The 24,323-nt window shown below is 39.3% G+C and overlaps 1 protein-coding gene across 5 annotated transcripts; it reads left to right on the plus strand.

Moving 5' to 3' along the window:
• LOC120545594 (calcium/calmodulin-dependent protein kinase kinase 2) lies at positions 1 to 23,680 on the plus strand. Of its 5 annotated transcripts, none has more exons than XM_039780090.1 (18): positions 1 to 336; positions 6,168 to 6,462; positions 7,050 to 7,391; positions 9,398 to 9,445; positions 10,442 to 10,495; positions 12,151 to 12,202; positions 12,378 to 12,511; positions 13,556 to 13,592; positions 13,781 to 13,802; positions 13,898 to 13,986; positions 15,586 to 15,785; positions 16,018 to 16,071; positions 16,198 to 16,271; positions 16,368 to 16,455; positions 17,695 to 17,826; positions 18,255 to 18,358; positions 18,580 to 18,633; positions 20,911 to 23,680. In XM_039780090.1, exons 2-18 carry the CDS (start codon positions 6,235 to 6,237, stop codon positions 20,981 to 20,983), a joined length of 1,785 nt encoding a protein of 594 aa, XP_039636024.1. In that variant the 5' UTR covers positions 1 to 336; positions 6,168 to 6,234; the 3' UTR covers positions 20,984 to 23,680. The 5 variants fall into 5 exon arrangements, with proteins under 5 accessions (XP_039636024.1, XP_039636027.1, XP_039636026.1 ...); XM_039780091.1 differs by lacking the exon at positions 1 to 336 and adding an exon at positions 441 to 630; XM_039780093.1 differs by lacking the exon at positions 20,911 to 23,680 and having other exon boundaries at positions 18,580 to 18,818.
• The last annotated feature ends 643 nt before the right edge of the window (positions 23,681 to 24,323 follow it).

Consider the following 24,323-nt stretch of genomic DNA (forward strand, 5'->3'; position numbering starts at 1 on the left):
GTGAGTTACCCGAAAAGGAGAACAAAAGGTAGCCCAACCTTACTCCTCGGAGGATGTAGCTAGGTTTTAATTAAGGATATTGCTGAAACTATTACTGTTAAATTAACACACTGCCCGTTTCCTCAACACTTCCGCCATGTGAAGCACGGGACTCGTGTGGTCAGCTGGATTGGTCCATCGGTTATCAGTCTGCTACATCCATCCTCTCAGTTTCTCAAACAGCTAGCTAGCTAGCTTTCGTAGTACATAAGCTACTTACTGTAACGTTACACCGCAGCTGAAGAAGGAAGAAGAAACCTCACCATTCTGACTTGTAGGCCTAAATTACACGTTAAGGTAATGGTTTTATTTTTTTATTTTTACAGATATGATTTGGCTTTTGTTGTCATGTGTAGCGTTGACATCGGGCGTACTGTGGACGTTACTCAGTCGCACTAGCATCCTTGACTCCTGCCCAGCAACATCTGTATCTTGACAGTTGAGACAGCTGCTGACGTTAGCTGAGCTGTTTTGGCTTTGAAGCTCAGCGTTAAGTTAGCTTGATGGAAACCTCTAACGACGGTGACACTCGTTTCCTCTGTGGTTTTGTGACAGCGTCGATGAAAAAGACCGTAGAGTCAATTCTCAGTTGTGAGTATAAGATTGTCATGACCATAATTGCAGTAGGGAAGCTAAACCTTTGTTTGTTTTTCTTAAATTGCAGAGTTAACGCAAGAAAACGAGGTAACGTTAATGAGTCTTGGTCTATGGTTTGATTGCGTCAACGTTTAGCTATAATACCATAGCGTTAGTCTGTATATGTGGATTGTAAAACTGTTTCTATTGTTATTGTTATCTTTTTAAGAATCCAAAGTTGCATGTCCTTTATAAAAGATAGCATCCAAAATCGACATTAATGTTATTTTTTTTATTTTTTATTGTGTCTCTCTTTCAGTATTTTCATTAGTATTTTGGGATGTGACCACAATTATATTAATCCGTAAACTTAAAACAGGAGTTGCAAAATTCCTGATCAAAATGAATGCCCCATTATAAGGATATATAGTGGTGTGGTTAAGATGTCACATTGGATTCTTGGATGTTATGTTGCTCATTTTTCACCATTTTCGGACAGTTCATTAACAAAAAGTAATCTTGTAGCAGCCTTAAAGATATAATCTGTGATTTGATGATTGATTCAGAGTTGATAATGGGTAAACAATTCTAAAGACTATTTCACAACACTGACTAATTGTGGTGCATTTTGGAGTTGAATATGTTGACTGTTGTTAGGTTGATTAGAGATTTCAGATTCTAAGTACTATTCATACTGTGATTGTGCGATAACACTGCAGTTAAGTTGGTCGAGGACGTTCATCCCTCCATTTACAGGAGCTTATCTCTTGCACGGCTCCGCACATCACTGACAGGGTTGCTTGTTGATCTTTTAATGAAGCTGGGGATCCTCCTCTGCTCCAGATGGAACTGTGTTGTACTTGTATGTCTGTGGGACTGTGTCTGTGTTGTTATTAATGCTGTACATGGCTTGGACCTCCCGCAAGCTCTGTTAATTCCTCTCTCCCCCTCCCCTCTTGTCCAGATAGTGAAGGTCAGGTCAGTCATGCGACTTTTGTTATGATAAGAGTCGCAATACGGCATCTGGAGCTAGGCGGTATCTGTTGGTGTTTCACAAGGCTCAAATCTAACTGCTTGTTTTTCATCTAGCTGGTGTGATCACCAGGGATCGGGGAAGTTTAGGGCTTTAGCCAGCAGTTTAGTCATCCATATAAAGCATCTTTGTCTAGGAACTAGACTTTGGGGCTATACACTGTTTTGGCCCACCAAGGTTAAGCTTTTGTCCAGCCCCCCTTCCCCCCTAATTTGTGGGTTAGTTGTGTCAACGTTCTGTCAAAGTAGCTTTCTCAGGTCCAAGGTAAGGGATTCTGATGAGAGCTTAGGCTAATAGTAGTTCGCAGTTTCAAAAACTCACTTCCAATATAGTGGCCTTTGACACCGAAACATCGTCAGAAACTCAGCTGGCATTCAGCTGCCTTTTGTTGAATTCTCATTCTACTGCAAATCCTGCTGGCCAGATAACGAATGCAGACATTAAACCACCAAAGACCAAGTTGACTACTGTCTGACTGATATTCAGGGCTCATTTCCAAACCCTGCTGGGCAGAGAATGAGATTTGCAGTGATATTGTGTGTCTTGCTATAAGTGTTAGTATCATGTAAAAGACATTTTCCCATCACCAATGTAGAAACTGCACAGAAACCTCTTAATGTGAATGGAAATGGGCCTTGATGTGAGCCTTACCATTTAACTGAGTTTAAAGTAGGTCGAGTTAGGTAAATTGCCTCTCTTTTCGGGATATTAAAAGCCCACTGTAGCTGGTGCATTGCGAGTTTCATCCAGGGTCATGTCTTTATGTTGTACTCCATCGAGGCCCATTCCACTTATCAGGGCACATTGTGTTGCTTTGGTGGCAGTGATAGTGTGCTTAAAAGTCCAACTGGATTTTAAGAGCTTCTTTTTTCAAATGAATGAAGGATCATTTTACCTGAACAGTCAATTCCACTAGAGTGTCTGCTTTTAAGAATAGTCATGAAAATGTAGAGGTACTACTGGGAAAATATGTTAGACAGACTGAAGAAAAAAGAATATTATTAGCTCTCTTCCAGAGATAAGTGACATTCCTAACCCAAAGCCTCTGCGTTTGATACTGGGTATTGTTAGCCTGGAATGCCAGCCGAATTTAGCCCCGCCCACAACATTCGAGGTCGGGAATATTCTGACTAGAATCAGAGTATGACCACGTTAGGCTAGAGTATTGTAGGACAAGTTGTAACATTCCATGGTTTTGACTAGGGTTGTAACCTAGTAACCATGGAACTAGGGTTGTATCAATACATCGATCTGGTTAGATATATCGATTCAATGATAAACGATCCAATATCATCGATGCAAAGTGAAAACATAGACACATATCATCTTCACGATGCACCTTTATTTTTTAATTCCCACTTTGTACTTATTTTTTTGTATATTTGTGTATATATTTTTTTAAATAAGTTTGTTTTTTAATTTAAATGTCTGGAAGAAACAAGTTGTTAGTTGATATAAATGTAACTGATTGTGTTAAACTGGCATATGATATTGTCTCATATCGATCGCAGGTTCCTCAAGTGAATCAAATCCAAAACGTATTGTGGCAGACTTTGCGATATCAGCTAATATTGTATAGCTGTCCATAGAATCAACATAGTATCAGTATCGTATCGTGATAAAACACTTACACCCCTAGAAATGACGATGGAGTACTTTTTGTAATGGCAGATTCACAGCTAGAGACCAGGCAGTCAACAAGACCAGGAAGTTAGTTGCTCACCATTAAAACAGTTATGCTCAGTATGAGTCTCTTTATAAATGTGTGGTGATTCTTTCTTCCTCTTTGGGGGTTTACATCGCTATATATAGGCTGGCAGTGGAGGTAGAGAGGCCACCTGGAGTGGGTGTCTCTTCCCACACATAGCTCTCATTCTCAACATGGCTGGAGCTCCCACTGTCTTGTTTTTCTTATGGCTTTCCTTTGTTTTCCTGTGTCTGTGAGATTTGCTCAGCTCCCACACAGACAGAACACACAATCCTGTCAAAACCATGACGGAAATCAAGAGGTCCTCTCTGTCTCTTTCTCTTTCCATCCCTCCTTTCCTTCTCTCTCTATTCCTATCACGGATAATATGCAGATAACAAGCTGAGTGGACTTGGAGATATTGGTTAGATGCTGTACATATAATTATTAACCATGTTGTATAACTGAGATCAAAAGCAGAATGAACTGTTGCTTTTGCAGACATGTCAACTTTGTCCAATTTTGAGCTGAGGTTTGTGATACGAGACCCGTTTGCATGCATTAATTAGCACTTAACAGAATGTGTGGAACAAGTCCAGACTCACGGATGTTGAATATGGAAAGAGCTGTATCTACGTATGTTTCACAGCTCTTGAACAACATCTCTGTTTTATTTCTCACACCCTTTTATTACACCCACAACTTGGTTCATGCTTGCCTGTCAAACACTGTGCTCTAGCTGTGTGCAGAGGTAATTAAGCGTTAGTTGTGCATATACATTTTGTCATACTTTGTCACAGGATTTATACCAGCCCTAAATTAATCTTGGCTAAAGAGATATAATTAGCCTAACCTCAGATTTTGTTTATCTGGACTCCCACTTCACAGTTGCTTTAATTCCGTTCCTGCATGGCCACACTTGTAAAACAGTAAGAAATTCACCGGGCATTGAGATAGTATGAGGAGTATACTCCAGGTAGGCCCGGTTATTGTTTATCGATATTTGTTCTTCCTACTTGTTAGGGTTAGGAACCACCACTCTATTTCGGGGCTTTTGTGAATGGCGGTACATGGCAAAATGGCTCAAACATAATATTTGGTCTAGGATAGGAGTGTTAATCTTAACTGGTCTCACGATTCAATTAGATTATGATTATCCTGTCAACGATTCGATACGATTCGATATCACGATGCGCCATCTATCTTCTATCTATAAATTGCAGGAACGTCTGTCTGTCTGTCTGTGTGTTATGCGCATATCTCTCGAACCGTTAGTCCGATGGATTTCAAACTTGACAGGTGTTTGGATTAGAAACGCCTTTGACTCTTTTCCTGCTTCCAATGTTAGCTACATGATTGCTGGATATACCAAACTTACTTTTCTTCACTTTCCTGGATAGCTGAATCACAAGCAGATAGCTGAAAGGAACATCGCGCGTGTGAATAAGGTTGGCAAAAAAAAGGCACTACGTTTTTCCGTGTCTATTGTTTCACTAAGAGGAAACTCAACAAAAAAGCCATTTGCCAACACTAAATAGCCAGACCCTTTATAGCATTAAGTTGCTGTGAGCTGTAGCCTACATTCACCACTTCTAACCAGAGGTAGAACATAACGTAATCTCTGAGATTATTCCTTCACAGCGCTGTGCAATGCGAGAAAATCTCAGAGCTGAACTTGGCAGACACAGTACTTTTCATCAGACTCACCCCAGGTTAATAAAGTATACGGCTAACTAATAACATTACCGTCGCCAAAATACCCCCGCGAATCAAATCCCCTACTTCACCGTTAACTGTCAATGCCACTAAACCTGTATGGAAATGAACAGCTCTGCTGAAATGTTAAATTTGTTAACATCATACTACACGAGACAACACCGTTTTTTTTTTTTTTTTTTTTTTTTTTTTTCTTTCTCGCTCACACTCACAACAACACACACACACACAGTCCGATTCTGGTGATTGATTAACGCAGACATGTGCTGATTAGCTCTCATAATGGGCCGGGTGGGTAGCACACTGCCATGAGTCTATGACCGATGTCTGATTACTCCACGTTGTCATTGTGATATTTTGTGATTACATTCTGAATCTGCAACGTTCTCTCAGGTAAATCAATAAGTTAGTAGTAGGGTATACAATGGAGTTACATATAAAGTGGTTTGGGGTCCTTCTGTAAGTAATTTTGGGGTACAATTTGGTTTTGATGAATTCTACAAACAGCAATACCACAGGCCAAGCAATCAGCCGTTCCAAACAGGCACATTTTCAACGGGCTCTGCACTAGTCTCCTCAAATTTAATATATATTGCTACATGTGTTTTTCATCATCAAATTCAAGCAGTCAGATATATATGAACTCCCATTTGTATTGCATCTGCCCTAAAAAAGACACTTCCTGAATGTGGCGGAGTCTGAACACAGCAGACAAAAGGCAAAAACAAAAAAAGCAGCAAACAGAAAATCCTCAAGAAACATCAGTAGAGAATAATCGTTTATTGTCTTTCACTGAATCGTCCACGTCCGCCTCGTGATGCATCGATGCAATGATTAATTTCAACACCCCTAGTGGAGGATACAGGGTGTTGTAATATTACTGTTATTATATATTACTGTTATTACTAGATTTTTAAAAGAGTAGTACTCTTTTTAGGGTAGCTTTTTAAGGATAAATCACAATGTACTTCTGTGTATTGTCAGTTTGCTCTGTCCTACTCAGTACTTTGCACCCTTTAAGGGCTCCACCTGTTAACAGGGCAGTAGATGTCTGAAAGGCCAGCAATTATTCTCCACATGTATTTTTTTATTCTGTAATTTGCCATTGTGTTTTAGGCACCAATTCCCTCCCGAGTTTCCCATCTGATGGAGCAGTGGTTGTCAGTCTTTGTGAAGAGGCACCATGTTTCCTTGTCACGTAACTCCCTGGCCCTCTGCTGAGCCGCCGGCCCCCTGCGGTCATGCACCCCTAGCACAGCCCTCACAACCCCTGCCTGATCTGTTGTGCAGCTGTCCCGCTCCACCTTTGAACACCCACTCTGAGACGCCTTCCCCAGACCCCATGGAGTCCCTCATCGTGGTCACGGAGTACGAACCCAGCAGACCACCTGGAGAGGCTGGGGAGAAGGAGGTAAGATGAAACTCCTAATTGGAGTTTCAATTGGAGCCTAATTGGACATATACTGGATGAAGTGATTGCTTGACACATGATGAAACATGTTCATAGTTCTTTTTTCATACCTCCTAGACTTCATCAAATCAAGTAGGAAGTTAGTGTTCTCACTTTAACATTATATCCCATGCATTCATTTGTGTTTTGTAGATCCATAAATAAATCTAAATTTAGGAAACATTAGCATGAGTGGAATCAACATTTAACCCACCTGACATAACATAAAACTACTAAAGTTTATTAACTTCACAAAGGTATTTTTTGCCCATGGGTTATATTGGATTGTGTTATATTATACATGTATTGATGGGATTGTATCTGTTTTGTTATTACAAAAAAATGGAGGCAAAGCTTTAACTTATATTAATGCCTTGAGTTGAAAAGTAGAATGTCAGCTGGAAAATAGGCACAAACGGCATTGTTTTAAGTTGATACAAACAAAATACTACATATTTACCAACCTATAATGCCTATACGTAGACAACATTACATATGTGACCATGCAATAAGAAAAATAAATAAGATTTAAATGCTTCACATTTCAGGTCGAAGAAATGGACAGTTCTGAGACGCCCACGCCAGCTTCCTCTGTGGCGGCATCTTTCCGAACTCCTTCCTGCGACCTGCTGTCCCACACAGTTGGCCAATCGGGGGCTCTGCTACCCGAAAGCCAAGAGCAAAGGGGAAGGTTAACCCTGTCAGACCGGAAACTATCTCTGCAGGAGCGCTCACAAACTGCGACATCACCCTGCAGCTCACCGGGACTCAACGGGCGCTATATTTACCCATCATTGCCCTACTCTCCCATCACATCACCCCACTCCTCTCCACGCTTGCCCCGCCGGCCCACAGTGGAGTCCCACAGTGTTTCCATCACAGACCTCCAGGTATGGTCAAGCCTTGGGGCTAACACAGTTCCAGTGTTAAGAATTTGAAATTTAGGACCTTCTGAGAAGTTGATTTTGCTGCTTAAAATGTGTCCCCAAACAAACAATATGTCTAACACAAAACAACCCTATAAATAACAAAAAAATATGAGGCTACAGCCAGAGTTAGAATTGTGATTATATAATTGATTGTCTCCGCACCATCTGACCAGTGTACTCCCTCAAGGGCTGCATTGCATAAAGTGTTACACATGAATGAGCAAACTAACTAATGTTCACACAGAGCCAGGCTTGTGCTCCTTTTGAACATCTGTTAGTTATCAAAATATTCAGCATCATACTTGTCTGAAAGTAAAGCAGAACTACATGTGCATTTGTCTTAAAAGCAGCAACACACTCAGTGAAGACTTTGTGGATGCAAAGGTAAGGTCTTATGGTCTCAGTAGATGTAGATAGTAGCTGTGATCCCTGTTACACATAGATGCAGAAACCTGTAAATGTAGGTAGAATATCTCGTAGGGGCTGCAGAGGTTGTCCTATATTTAGAGCCTTTAGCATTATATACATTTTTTGCTGTCACAGAATTACATATTGTAGATGTGGAAAGAAGGTACACATCTATCTATCTATCTGTCTATAAATTGCAGGATCGTCTGTCTGTCTGTGTGTTATGCGCATATCTCTCGAACCGTTAGTCCGATGGATTTCAAACTTGACAGGTGTCTTGCTACGGGCACGAGTAAGCGCACTCCCAAGTTTGACGTTGTTTGGATTAGAAATGCAAAAGATATCGTTAAATATATTGGTAAAAGAAGCACACATTGGGTTTTGCCGCTCTAGCCGTTAGCCACTCCCCCTCTCACACTGTTGACCAGAGACCGAGAGCAGCGGAGCTTCGGCAGCTAAAATGTGACATACGCCTCAGACCCACAAAAATGTGCAGAGTTGCACTACTTTGGACTGTCTTTGACTTTGAATAAACAAACGACAATTCCCGAATTTAAGTTGTTTTTTTTAATTTTGTATCTCTTTTTGTTGTTGTACTTTGTAGACGGTCCCGAAGCACTCGTTTTGCAGTCTCAACACCGGAACTAAACAGAGCTGAATTAGCACACATTTTATGCATTTCTTTCACATCTACTGCAGTCAGATTCAAGGTGTTCATTCGGAAGGAATCACTTCACATGGGTAGGCACTTGTAATGACAAATTGAACATGTTAAGAGGCTAAATGCACGTTTTAAACTTGCCCTGTTTCAGCCTCCTGGGTGCTAACTCTAGCAGGAGGATAACACGGTGTAGGCAACACCAATTGTTTTCGTTTTTCTCTCTACTGACAGCACTCAAACAACAGAGCTACGTGTTGAAATCGCAAAAATTCTCCTTTAAGTCTTTTAATAATCTAGTTCAGAGACCAAAAATCTAATGAATTACATTTAGATGTGTGTTTTTTTAATAAAGAGCTGGTTAGTCAGTGCATGCCTAGGTGTTTGTATGACTCATTCTCTGTAGGCTGGGTTCACGTTGTTCTCAACACTGAATGTGTTGCTGTCACTCATTGTTTTAAATTCACACTTGCTTTTCACCAGAATAGATTACACACCTGTACGAGACTAGTTCTTCATTAAGTTTCCTCTAAAGACTACAAAATGCACTGCAAAACCGTGATAGCTTGGCAAAACATTCTACCTCGCTAAGCTCAAACCTGTATTTGTAGAGGTTTTACATCGGGGGAAAATGACATTGAACTGGGACAGTGATTGCAGAGTCATACTGACACCCTTGGGTACACTAAGTGCAAAATGCTGCACTCACGAGTTTTGGTTGGAAATGGAAACGTAAAAAAGAAAATACTATTGCATAGCATTTTGCACGGCGTTCTTAGAAAAAGCCGATTTTGTAAGAATGCTCATGATGTATACTGTAGCTGCTAAAATAGCTGATGTAATTTCATTTGAAAAGAAACAATTTTCTCCTCCTCTCTTTTCTCTTACCTCTCTCTTCAAGGACTGTGTTCAACTCAACCAGTACAAGCTGAAAGATGAGATTGGAAAGGTACCATCAGAGACAACTCACTGATTGCTCCCTTTCACTGACTCTTCCATTTTTCTTCTCCCTTCCGCCTACTGCATGTCTGTCAAGTAGCACATATCATCAAGGACATGCAGTAACAGTCTCTGCTATCCTCTCTCCCGGCTGTCCTCATTTCCCAAACTCTGTGTAAACTACCAGACCATGGGAGAGTTGGAAGATGGGTGAGAGGCTGGTATAAATAGCGCTCTCTAAGGGTTGTGCGAGGCTTAGTGGATACAAGTGTGTGTGTGTGTGTGTGTGTGTGTGTGTGTGTGTGTGTGTGTGTGTGTGTGTGTGTTTGTGTGTACTTTGCATGTTTTAGATTGTGGGTTTCATAAGACAGAATGCGCATGGGCGCTGTGGATTTCTGCATGAAGGTAGACACATTAATGTGTTTGTGGTTTTGTGTTCAGCTGAGACAATTAGAGCCTTTCAGGACTGTTGGAGAGGCTCCTGTTATCAGATCATCTCTGGGACTGTAGGACGAGCTCTATGCTGCCTCTCCAATCTGCTCCCCCAGCAGGAACAGATCCTGCTCTCGCCCACCCCTCTCTCTCTCTCTCTCTCTCTCTCTCTCTCTCTCTCTGTTTGTTTTTGGGCATGAATTTGTGCACACAGGCTACTAATTGGGCCTAGTTTTTATCCTGCATTTCCTGTGTGGGCAGGGGAGCTTGATAACATAAACCAGATCCAGTTTCCTTAATTAGCCTGACATCAAAAATGAAAGAGAGAGGGGGAGATAATTTGAATTTCTCTGTTCTCACTTTGAAGCAGCTGCTACTCTTTCAGTGTACACTGTCAGCCCACACACTTCCCTTGTGTGGATGTGTGTGTGTGTGTGTGTGTGTGTGTGTGTGTGTTTGTTCCTTTGTGTATTTGTATTTATTTAGATTCCTTTGCACCTTTTCACATGAAGAATGACAGCTGCTCAATCTCACTTTATTGGCTTCTGTTCTATTTTACTTATTCCTGGACCAGGGCTCCTACGGTGTTGTCAAGCTGGCTTACAATGAGGATGACAACACATACTATGTAAGTTCTACATGCACACACAAATTCAGATGGGATTTCTTCCCAACTATTAACACAGTCTCTGTTTCTCTCACTTGTCACACACCCACCCAGATGCATAGACAAACCTGATAATAATAAAACCCTCTTGTCAAATTTGCTGGTGTGATTTCATTTGAATCCTCCACGTATGAAAATGTCTCCAGTTAATTGTGCCTTGCTGAGTACTGTTTATAACACGTCAGCTTGAGATTTTCTGTTTGCCGGTCACGATTATTTCTGCAATTCTCATTAAGCTGCATGATGTTGACAGGCAATGACATGGGGATTATTTTAATATTCCTCCCAAGTGACAAAGCCCACATGTCGCATTCAGTGATTATATCATTGCCCTAATAACTGAAGGAATTGAGGCTATTAAAAAAAAGTCTATTTCTCCAGAACAGGGAAAATATCTACCTAACAATGTAGCTGTCACACATTGCGCTTTTTGTTCAACACTGCCTTGATGGTTGTCAGGAATGGTAATTGTTCAAGACGGCAGGAAAAAAATTCAATATGCAGAAAAAGCAAAACTTATGATGTACCGATAAAATAATTGCTTAAAGGGATAGTTTTGGATTTTTTGAAGTGTGGTTGTATGAGGTGTGTGCGTATTACCTAGTAGAGTAGATGGCAGTCGGCACGCCCCCAGTTTGGAGAAGCAGGCAGGAGCTACAGGAGCTAAGCAATGCATCATCATTGTGTTACTTTGGCGTTTTAAAGGGTTAGTTTGGATTCACCATAATCACACAATAACACAAACAACCTAACCGATCGAGTCAGCGGTAGACCAGCATACCTTATACAACCCCACTTCAAACGTTCCCAACTATCGCCTTTAGTTCTATGATCTGGCAGTCAAAAATTAGCTTTTGAATTATATGTTTAAAATCATCTATTCTTTGTGTCTATCCCTGTTTATTCCTCCTCTTCTTTTTAAAAAGGTTTCATTTAGCAACTACACTCACTTAAATTACAAGTGTCACAGTCCTGTCACAGACCAAGCAGTGTGGCAGAGATTTCCTTAGCCCTGAAATGTTTTTGCCATGCATGTGTTGTTCATGTCCTTATGTTCTTTACTGTTATATGTTCAATCAGAAAGCAGGGCAAATCTTTACTTGTGTATTTAATCTCTAATTTCAAAATGAAGCAGGTGAAGTTAGCTAACAAGACCCAGAAGTCCATCAGTTTTATTTATATAGTCCAAAATCACAAATTTGTGTCAACGCATTGTCACATTTTCTGGAGTATTATTTTAAGATAAGGAGGCATTGTACATTACATGTATGCTTGCATTTCAGTCATTTTGCACCAGGGTTCTTCTTTTGTAAGTCTAGCTTTTATACGTTTGTAATCCTTTGTGCTGATGACGCTGGTCAGTGTTAGCAGTCACAAAGGATGCTCAAGGTGAGGAGAGCAATGTAATGGTGCTGGGATATTCATTTGTAGGTGTGTGAGTGGGTGCACTGTCATATATGCATCACCTCACTCTGCTGTCTCTTACTCTCATCTTTTGTCTACCTCCCTGTTCATCTTTTCTCTGGATCTCTTGCCCACTTGGCTCTCCCAACCCCTCTGCCTTCCTTCTCTTATCCTCCCTTCTGTCCAAATCCATCTCCTGTTCTCTCCTGTAGGCGATGAAGGTGTTGTCCAAGAGGAGGCTGATGAGGCAGGCAGGTTTCCCACGTAAGTGTGGAGCCAGGGGCAGATGGCTTAAACAGCAGAGCGCACAGTCTCTTGTAATGCTCCAGTGGTACATGAACACTGCAAACCAATACTGAAACCCTGTTTTTCGTCCCATCTTGTTCTTCTACCATCTGTGACTCATGCCCACACACACTGTCCCTCTCTCCTCCATCAGGGAGACCTCCCCCTCGTGGAGCCAAAGCAGTCCCTGAGGGTCCCCCTCAGCTCAAAGGACCCCTGGAGCGGGTCTATCAAGAGATTGCCATCCTGAAAAAGCTTGACCATTCTAATGTGGTGAAACTAGTAGAGGTAGGTACATTTTGGCTGTTTACATTTAGTCTTAACCTGAGATTTTCCTTAAAAACGTTTTAAACTGAATTGTGTGTTGCGATATCTGTATGTCTTCAAACATTATAACATTTTCCAATCCATAGTGGCTTTCATGTCAGCAAGGAATACGTGCAGGTATTAGATTTAGGTAAAGAAAAATCTGAACATGATATCAGGCCAACTCAAGCTAAAACCATATACAGTAAAACAATCTTTTGATTATGCTTCATCTCTCTAAAGAGCAACAAAGGTATGTTGCCAACTCACTAATGGAACAATTTGAACAGAAGCCTCAGCCTCAGCAGAGTGTCACAGAAGGAAGGAACAAATAAGTATCAAAACAACAATCTCCATTATTTCAAATTGCATTTTGCAAAACAGAGTTTGAGAGTAGCAATGACTGAAACTGCCTATTAGCCGTGTTGCCAAAGGGAAGTGGTCTGAATGCCCACCAGATCTCCTGGTGCAGAACAGCACTAATTACTGGATGTAGGATAGTGTTGCAACACTTGAAAACTAACGGAGATATATCAGTGAAGGAATGGATGGATGAAATGGCCAAAATGTCCTCCTATGAAAGATTATGTTTTAAGCTGATGGATAGGAAAGATATTTACATAAAAAAAGGGTTAGGGTTACCTTTCCAAATAATTAACAACATTAAAATAATAATAATCTGATGTACTACATGACGTGAAAAATGTGGTATTATTTAGTTTATATAATATGATTTACTATTTCGTACATATATATCAGGTAGTATATAAATTCATATAACACTCTGTTATACAGCCCTATAAAGAGCCTCAAATACAGCAAAACTGTGTGTGGATTTGTTTTTACTGCATACAAAAGATGATCATTTGTGTGTGTCTGTGTGTCTGTGTCTTTCTGTGTGTCTGTCTGTCTGTCTGTGTGTGTGTGTGTGTGTGTGTGTGTGTGTGTGTGTGTGTGTGTGCGCATGGTGCGTGCGTATGTGTGTGTGTTTACACTCATTTGCATTTCTCTGTGATTTGGTGCCAGGTTTTGGATGACCCCAGCGAGGACCATCTGTACATGGGTATGTTCCAGACAGACAGTCAGCCTTCAGAACAACACACACACACACACACACACACACAGTCACACAGTCATGCATAAAGTAAGCATACAACAAAGGTATTAGAAATCCATCTTAAAAGATCTTGTTTTTTTGTGTTTGTTTGTTTTTGTAACTTATCACTTACCTCACCTTTGTTTCTGTCGCAGTTTTTGAGCTGGTCAAGAAAGGGTAAGCTAAGCCTCTTTTATGGTCATGATTGTATCACTGGAATGAGCTCATTAATTATCATTGCTAATTGTGTGTGTGTCTGTTTATGTATTTAGGGCTGTGATGGAGGTGCCGACAGATAAACCTTTCAGTGAGGACCAGTCACGCTTTTATTTCCAAGATCTGCTCCGGGGAATCGAGTATTGTGAGTCTTCTAAACCTCCTTTTCCACTCAGTCTGTGACTACATGGTAGAGCGTTAAGAATGGGTGATTAGGGTCGTGTATCTATCTCTCTTAGATGATTTGTTACGCATCCAGATACACCTTGATTGAACGCTGATTCAATACTGATCCCAATGCAGTTTAATATAGAATCATCGTAGATTAATTTTGACTTGCAACTTAAAATGAATTACAAAAAAGGAAACTCAATACTTTCTTAGTTCTCCAACCTAGATTGAAAATGTTTTGTATTATGCCTGGTGCTTAATTATCATCAGACACTAATTTCTCATTTAACTTAAACATTTGTGTTACAAAATTAGCCTAATACACAATAATATCCCATAATTAGCTGTGCTTGCCTTTATTTTCTAATATCTTCCATGTAATAGAGATAAAGGTCTACTATATACAGACTTGTCTAAATTAGAATAATATAATCCTGCTATCAAGATAAAGCTGTTTTGTATCTTGATCCGTCTTTATCCTACAATTCTTCCATCCATTTACATAAGGCCTTCCTCTGTGCTGTTCTTGACTCTAGCCACCCACAAGGCTCATTTCACATCAGCTCAGTGGCTCTTAATGTATTTCAGCACAGGAGGAGAAGTTTTGCACGAAAGGGTCGTCTAGGAGACTACTAAGAGGAGGAGAGGAAGGGCTCTGCACCAGGGACACTGAAACTGTCAGAACCTTAATTCTTTCTCATTCTAAGTAATTGTAACAGAACAAGGCTTGGTAGTTAGGTTAAAAAAAAAATGTTTTGATGGCTGTAATTGCTTAAATGTTTATCCGACTTCCTGTCTAAATGCACTGCCAGAGATTCCTCCTCAAGCCATTTTTTATGTTATCATCATCATCAAGCCGACAACTGATGTGTTTACAAAACTGGGAACTATATTCTCAGAAGGCGAAGCACTGCAACTTCTGCTACTTGGGCGGAGTGATTTGCTCGCAGCACCTGAGAAGCCCCGTGGTGAGGAGCAGAGAGTAACAACGGTGCTTTTCAGGTGTTGTGCTAACCACTCCGCCCAAGTGGCAGTGCGCCTTCTGAGAATATAGTTCCCAGTTTTTATACGGTTAGAAGATGGCTGCGTCTCATGTGACCTTGTTATTTGTACACACTGTGACTATACCAAAAAAAAAAAATTTTTTTTTTGGAAAAAAAAAAAAAAAAAAAAATTTTAATAAGATAATTTATAAAAAAAAAAAAAAAAAAAATTTTTTTTTTTTTTTTTTTTTTTAAAAAAAAAAAAGAAAAAAAAAAGGTTTCCTTAAAAAAATAAACAAAAAAAAAAAAAAACGAAAAAATTTTTTAAACCGTGTGTACGTCAGACAGAGTTACGACACGCACGGAGATGAGAAGGGTATGTATGGACTTATCTAACTCTGGGGGATATGGTGAATAAGCTAAAGTCCCAATAAGGCGGCGTGTTCCTTTAAAATTAAAATACTGAGAAGGTGAAAATGTTATCTTAAGACCCCTCTGTAAGAGAAGTTTCATCATATCTCGCCATAAAGAGAATTCCTCAAATGAGATCTTGTTGCTGTAATAATAAAAAAAAAAAAATGTATCAACAGTACATTACCAGAGGATCATCCACAGAGATGTCAAGCCGTCTAACCTGTTGGTGGGAGAAGATGGACACATCAAGATAGCCGACTTCGGAGTCAGTAACCAGTTTGAGGGGGCTGATGCCCTCCTGACCAGCACAGTGGGAACACCTGCTTTCCTTGCCCCTGAAGCACTCTCTGAGACCAGAAAGAACTTCTCTGGAAAGGTGAAGAAACAGTTGGCTAACTAGTGCCCTCTGGGGATGATTTACAGAAATGCATGAACCTTTGTTTTTTTGGTAACTAAACCTTTATGAATACTAGTACTTTGTATTTACATATAATTTACTGTCCTAGATTTCATATATTTATGGGGAGTACAGTGGTGGATTTCAATGATCATACATTGAAGGAACAATTTCTTAACGTAAACTCTTTGTTATGTTTTTTATCATGTAGGCTTTGGATGTTTGGGCCATGGGAGTGACACTTTACTGCTTCGTCTTTGGAGTTGTGAGTGTGTGCTTTGGCAAAAATAAATACAGTGAACATTTAGATTTTTGTTTGTTGTTTTGGAGTTTCTCCCAAATGACAATCTGCTAGTCTTCTATTGAAACCAAGATCTTTTTTTTAATTCAGTGTCCATTTATGGACGAGCGCATCGTTAGTCTTCACCAGAAAATCAAGACACAACCTGTGGAGTTACCTGAACGGTCAGTTCTGCTCCTCCAATCATCTTCTACTTTGCACAATGTGATTTAAATGTGACTTAATCTGTAGCTGTTATTATTTTTTTTTTGTCTCAACAGTGCTGACATCTCAGATGATCTCAAAGATTTGTTGCTGAAAATGCTGGACAAGAATCCAGAGACCAGACTATCAATCCCACAGATTAAGGTAAACACTCACTTTCAATTAAGATGCTGGTTTTCCATTATTTTGCATCGAAGCACATTTGATATTACATGGAGAGCAGTATAAACCACCTGACACAGAACTTTATAAAGAGAAGAAGTGTCTGAGTAAATGGGTTTAAATGAAGAGTAGTCTATATTAGGGTTGGGCGGTATCCAAATTTTGATACCGTCAAACCTCCTCCCTATTTTACCGCGGTATACGGTATTACCCTGACTAATTAAAAATTATGACGTAAGGCTCAGACGGCGTCACCAAACTGTTGGCTTGTGCACCATTCAGAAACTGAATACCAAACACTAATACTGAAACAATAATAACATAACAACAACTTACAAAAAATCTACTTTCTCCTCCACACTGTCACGTGATGACAACCACACATAATTACATAAATTATATTTAATATTTAATCCTTGCCTCCTATATAAGTGCATTGCATTTATTTTTTATGACGGTATTGAAACTGATACTGTTGCTTTTTTAAGACCCCGCGGTATACCGTATTACCGTGTTACTGCCCAACCCTAGTCTATATCCATGACGTTCCACTTTCGGGATTGCTCCGTTGCCGCCAGAAGTTCCGCCAGATGTCACTCTTTTCGGCTGGATGTCCGTTACCTTCCGCTTTCTTTGTGTTGGCATTATAAACTCCGACCGACTCATGAGGACTATGGTTAACTGCTCCTTAGATCTATGCAGGGTAAATCCAGACAGCTAGCTAGACTACCAATCTGAGTTTTCTGTTTCACGACTAAAACAACCTTTGAACGTTCCACCAAAACAAGTTCCTTCCTGAGGCTATTTTGCAGCAGCAACAGAGCATGTTTTTCTCCCATCCCGGAATCCTGTGTGGACCAACCATATCCTCCTCCGCAGCGCTGTGGAGGAAGGTCTGGCAATGCGAGACTAAATGAAGAGAGACCAGTGCATTAAGTCATTCCTTGATGAAGCTGTCCTGATAGTGATGCCTCAGTGACAATGTGCTGTGGTGTAATACAAACCTTTTGTGGGTGGAAGAAAAAATGGTTTGTCAGCTTCAGATCTTTGGCAATACTACACACAATACATGACAATCCAATCTGTTTTGTAATGTTCATAATTTAAATAAGAAATATTTAATTTAATTTAATAGTTACTTTCAGTAACGTGTTTGTCAAAAAGATTGTAACCTGTGACCTGCATAGCTTAACTTGATCTACTCCTCACTTTTCCATCCAGGTGCACCCATGGGTGACGAGGCATGGCGCTGAGCCTCTTCCCCCGGAGGATGACAACTGTTGTATGCTGATTGAGGTGACCGAGGAGGAGGTGGAGAATTCTGTTAAACACATCCCCAGCCTGGCTACAGTGGTGAGTTTATGAACTTGTTTTTGTCTCAAAAAAAAAAAAAACTCTCATTACTGAACAACACAGTCGTGCCCAAGTCTAATTTGTTTTTGCTTCTGGTGTTATTAAGTCAAACATCACCAGTGGGTAAAGTTAGTTTTCAATTCAGCTACCCTGAGAGAGGCATTACAACTGTCAGATGTCACCTACTGAGACATGACTGTGAATTAATGCTTTTCTGGATTAATAGCTAATTCTCTGTACATTTGTCTAGTAAGAACAGTGATATATCATTACATAAGTGAAGTTTATGAAATAAGTGTTGATGTTACCATAACCCCACCCTTGTTTTACAACAGGCCACTGTTTAAAATCAAAGTAAAGCTTTTCTTTATCCCATTTCTAAGCATACATTTTGGATTTGTGTACCATTGTTCACTATTCTTTTTTAGATCATGGTGAGAACTATGCTGAGGAAGCGCTCCTTTGGGAACCCCTTTGATTGGGGCCGTAAAGAGGACCGCAGCAGTTTGTGTGCTCCAGGGCAAAAGCTCACGTAAGGATTATTTACAGACACTTTAAAGATTCTAAACTCTGTCTCTTGCAACGGTTTTGCAGTAATATTAGGAGTCAAAGTACTCTTACCAGTTTGATGTTACTGCCATATTCTCACTTCGAGCTGTTGGGTCCTTTTTCACTTTTGTACAGTATAGCCAGCTAATGTTTGTCAAGTAGTTTGTCAAGTATCATTTCTCTTCTCCCTCTCCTGCCCTGCAGGAAAGGCAGAGCAGGCAATGTGAGATACTGCTACATTCATTGTAACCAACGAAGGTAAATAACTTTAGCACAACTCCTGCCTGCTGTAGTACTGTTTAAAGGTCCCATATTATTTTCAGGTTCATACTTGTATTTTGGATTTCTACTACTATTTTGGGTTTCAACTAGAACATGTTTAAAAAACACATTCTTTTTCTCATACTGTCTGTCTGAATATACCTGTATTTACCCTCTGTCTGAAACACACATTTTAGTGCTTGTCTCTTTAAGCCCCCCCTCCCGAAAAAGCCCTGTCTGCTCTGATTGGTCAGTGTTTCCGGGTCTTGAGGGAATGACTGTAATGGCACTGTAACAGAACTGTCTATCTATATATAGAAGGGCTGCACAATATATAATTTTTTTATCATCGTCATCGCAATATCAACTGACGCAATATACACATCGCGAAATGCTGCGACATGTCGCAATAGACACAAAATTTTAAGAAAATATCAGTAGAAAACTGCTCATTAAAATGTAACTGTCATTCTTTTTTAGTGGTGCCATTTATATTCAATAGAATGTTAAATTTGTTCAACAAAAGAATGTTGTAAATGATTTACTTGTTTTTGTTTTAAATTCAACAGCACAACTGTACAGAAGTCCTGATGGCTCGTTTAAAGGCACAGTTTCTAAATACGGGCTGTGTGCATTTGTCTGGGGATTGAGCGTTTCGATACTTTCTCCGAATTTTTATATATCCTCTACCTGCTGTATGATTAAAAAAAAGACATGGACATGTTACTTTTTACAATATGGGACCTTTAAGTGCTATATAGTATACTTTAAGACCCCTGGCATGATATAAGCAATTGTAATGATCAAATACTCTTGTGCATCGTGTGTAAACTAGCCTGTGCTAGTATAGTTTTGATTGGACAAGCCATCTTTGGGAATGTTGTGCTGTGCTCTAGAGCAGTGATCTTCAACGGGCGGTCCTCAGAGTAATTGCAGGGGGGCCGCAAAATTATTTTTTAATGCTTTTTTGAAAGTTTTTCCCCCCCAAAATTAAAATATGTCTGAAAATATTAACATGAATCCAACATATTATTAGCAAAGATAAATCGGCCTATTCCTCAAAAACAACAACCTCAGCAACAATGATGATACGGTTACTGTACTGTAAGGTAGCCACTATGGGAGCCAGCAGTTAGGCTTATGTGTCTTTGACATTAAAACATGATTATATATGAATATGTAAATAAATTGTTTTAATAGCTTAGTATTGTAGGGCACCATAAAAGGGTATGTGTATAAGCTTTAGGCCACCCCACACATTGTATATTGTATATTGTAGTCCCTGTTTATTATGCAACTCTATTTCATACAATATGTAGTAGGGGGTCCCTGAACGTCTCTCTTTCAGGTTAGGGGTCCTTGGCCTAAAAAACATTGAAGACTCCTGCTCTAGAGTCTATAGTACCTGCAAGATGATGTACTGTATTTGTTTTGTCTAAGGGTGCTTTTGGTGAAGCATGCGGTGTGTAGTGCAGAAAATGCCATTTGACGACATACCATATTATAATAATTTAAGTTATTTAAATAGTTAACACTAAATTTGACTATTTGAACAAGGCCATGACAAGTGACCAGATCTTATCATGTTCTGAGCACGTGATCTGTGGATTAATGCACAATATTATGGGGATGTGGACATAATATCATGAACACCTCCACAACCCAATTGTAATCCAGTTGTAGTTGACACTGTGTAGCGAGGTGTTGATACAACTGTGCAGTAATACTTGAGGCTGCAAGTTGTGGTGTTGTGTTCATTGGCATTATATTATAAAGTGTTAATGCGTAAGCAGCTACATATAATAGTGCTACACTTAATACAACTTCCGAGAATCGAATCAAGGCCTGTCTGACAGTCAAAACAAAAGTAGCATTTTCAAGTATGATTCACTCATTCATCATGAGCCCAAAGCATCCGTTTATGCTTTTTTAAGTTGTTCCTTAATCCTTTGCATGAATCCCACTCTCCACACTTATTCAAAGGACCTGTAAATAATATGTATTTGTGTCTACTTGACAAAATGATTAACTTTGATATAATGTTTCCCCATTTTTACCCCTTCTCTTTATTTTCTTGAGTTGTCCCTTGTGTATGATATGTAAACTTGCCCTACAGCATTTCCTTCGTGCTCGCTGCCTCACATTATGTAACAATTAAGTGGTTGGTTTCAGTTCCTAAATATAGCTTAAGAGTATCTTATTCCTTTCTCTGTTTAGTGATACAGGCCCATAGCAGTGTGTTATCTAAGGCTGTGTCTCTGATGTGTTACTTAGGAAACAGGAGAGCGGTGATGGCATGAGAAGTATGGACTTGCCCTACGTGGGAGAGGATGAGGCTCTTTCCTGATGCAGAGGCGTCATTATCCACGCTGATATCTGCCCGCCTGCAACCACACAGCACAAACCCCCCTTTACTCACAGTTTTATACTGGCTGCCGACACCTGTGTACATTCCCCGGGGTTAGGTGGACAAGTCTGGCGGACGCAGAAAAAAGGAGAAACGAACGATGTAAGAACAACACTTTGAAAGCTTTTATTCCGTTCTCTCCTCTTTTAAAGGCTCAGTTTGGGGTTGTGGGACTTGAGACCCATGGGAACCTTCCATTAGAGGATCCTCCTGAACCTTGAACCTGTCTTCAGCTCTTATTGCCCAACCCAGTCTCCTCCTCTTATCCCGCATGCATTTATAGTCCTTGCATGCTTTGTCTCAGGCTTCAACTGTACAGTTTTGTGTTTTATTGTAGTCTAGCCACTTGTGTTTCTCCTTGTCTTTACTTGACAATTCTTTCAGGTATACAGGGCATGGGAACAGGAGTCGGTGATGGTTTATGGGGTTGGGATGGTTGTCTTAACCATCACCTTCAACATTCTCCTTAGTAGAGCAGGTTTCTTGACGATGATTGTCTGGTTCACTCTGCTTCAGAGTAGCAGTGCCCAGTTTTGTAAAATATTTTAGAGTAAAGAATCTGTACAGTTTTCCCAAAATGTAAAAGCAGAGTGAAAAAATGTTTACTTCATTGAATGCATGTGTTTACTTTCCTAATGCAAACACTCTATAAGCTATTTATGAACATTTGCACGCTCATAGGCGCACTTAACACAATTTTTCTTTTAGTCGTATCACTGGCTCCCATTTACGTCAATCAATAGAAAGCTTTAAAACTGTTTCTATAGTGCTTTGTGAACAATGAAATTCCTCGTAACAGCATACAAGATTGCATTGAAAAATAATGGATTTTCTTCTCCGAAGCTAGTGCTTCTAGGGAATCTTTGTATGATTTTTAGGTGTATTATTAAATTCATAGAGCTACAACGAATTAAGTAATGAAGGTACTGATCTACCAAATACATATGAGAAAAGCAGAATGTTTTGGTGCAAAATTATTCTGTCTGCAATGGTTCAAATTGTTTTTTTCAAATTGAGTTTCAACTGTCATGTATTTATTTCACTTCTCAAAGTGGATGCTTGTATGTAGACTGAAAACAGAAAATAATGACCTCAAGTTAAAATTGTGAATGTTCTTGTTTAATTTGTTTTGTATTGTTAAGAATCACTGGTGTTTTTTAAAAGCGCACATTTTTGGGACACCAAAAACTTCAATTATGTCTAACTTTGTAAAGTATAGTACAGTAACTTAAAAGTAAAAAAACCTTTAAACTATTTGTTCTTCACTAAGTTGTGAGAACTGGCTACCGAAGTCAGATTCGAGATGGAAGCATAGTGCAGCTGCAGACTTTTTGTACAAATCTATGCATGACATATTTGTAGAGGTGTTGAACTTAAAAAGTTGTCAGCTTTGATCGGAGGAGTAGGCCACTGCAAATATTTTAAATTAATTATAAACTACTTTTTTTTTATGTGTTGATGTGTTTCACTTTCGATGATCCTAAAATAGAAAATCAGCATTTTTCCACTTTTTTTCCTTTTGTTTACCACCATGTTTTCTATTCGATATTTCGATATGTTAGTGTACGGCATTTAATGCATCTCCAACATAGAATAATATATAGATATTATAGAATATAATAGAATTGACACAATATTAATTATAACATTTAATGCTTCCACATTACGTCAGCACTAATGTGTTTAAGGTATAAGAAAGGGACTTTGGATTTCTTTTTAGTTACTACTACTTGCATGTCACTCTAAACTGTTTTCTAAGACTAGTACTATGCATATGATGTGTCTTTCTCTGTATGGTGCAGTGGTACGCCCTGGCACATTGTCACGTACAGTGGCTGGATGAGGAGGGCTGTATGCAGTTGACTGATTTTAATTGATTTTTGCTTACCCAACGTGTTTTCCAGAAAGATCTAATTAAATTGTGCTCCTCACTGTGGAGTGCTGCAAATAGAGACAGACACACACTGGCTATAGATTTCCACAAAACTACTTGCACTGTACTTCTAAAAGATATAAGTCAATGATGATAGCCAGTGATCTTTTAATCCCCATGATTTAGCCAGAGAAGTAATTGCAGAAATGCCTCCAATTTGTGTTATACTGTGAAATGTTACCTCATTAAAACACGCTTTCCACATAGGTATAAGAGATATTACATTCTCATATGCTGGATGTTGCTTTTGTTATCTAAGATCAAGTTTTTACCTTAAGAAAAACAAGACAGCAACTTCCCCTTTGGTTTGAATATTCTGCCCTCCACGACCAACAAGAATGAACTGAAGGACAGTTTGGGTCTGACTGACAAAGTGCAAGCCACAGAAGAGTTGTAAGAATATTTTATACGTACAATATTTAAACTTGTATTTTGTTTGAATACAGTCGTTGCCCACTCTTGTCAGAAGGGCCCGGCTAAGCGATTAACCTTTATTGTTCACACGATTCACATTCTGTAAATTTATTTCATTAAGATCTTTGGGGGGCTCTTTTCCCCTAAATGCATGCCAACATACTGAACACATACCAATGTATTGTCATAGCATGTGAGGTCTTTGACAAAAAAGCGGGACCTTTAAATTAATTATTCTATACAAACTGTATCTTGTTCATCTTTGAATAAAATATAATGCCTTTCTGCAATGTTTTTGGCCTGAATGTTGTCGAGCTTTATGTTAACAGTTCTAGAAATACACCACTAGTGTGTGCTGTGTACCATAACATTTCAGAGGCTGTCTCTTGAGAGCTGTATATCACAGTTTGTTCCTTTCTTGTATACGACGACAGCAGATTTTCTACATCTGCCATATTCTTGCAACTGCTTTAAATTGAATGCATTTACATATCTTCTACATTCAAACTGTACAGATTAATTAAAAAACAAAAGATGTCCTTGTTAGTTTATATACGTTTATATTGTGTTTCTGACTCACTATTTAGACATGTAACGTGATCAGTACAATTTCTGAGGCTAGTCCTTTTTTTAAATTTGTGTTTACATGAGGAAAGCTGCATTTAAATGCAGAAGTTACAGTAATACCTTAGTGACTGAAGATGCAGTTTTTCTAATTGCCACTAGATGCTGACATCAAGCAAACTGAAAAAGAGTCCAAATTGTGTGCAAAAGAAAACAAAAACAAAAGTTTGATCTTATTATCCTGAGTTAGACTTTAGCCAAACAGATATGGGTTTCTCTCTTAATTTTCTGATAAAAGAGAAATGCTGTTGAAATGATGTTCCTCAGAAGTGCTACATGAGTTTGCGGGTTTGTCAGAGGCATTTACAT

Source organism: Perca fluviatilis, chromosome 17 (assembly GCF_010015445.1).
Source record: "Perca fluviatilis chromosome 17, GENO_Pfluv_1.0, whole genome shotgun sequence".
Taxonomy (NCBI): domain Eukaryota; kingdom Metazoa; phylum Chordata; class Actinopteri; order Perciformes; family Percidae; genus Perca; species Perca fluviatilis.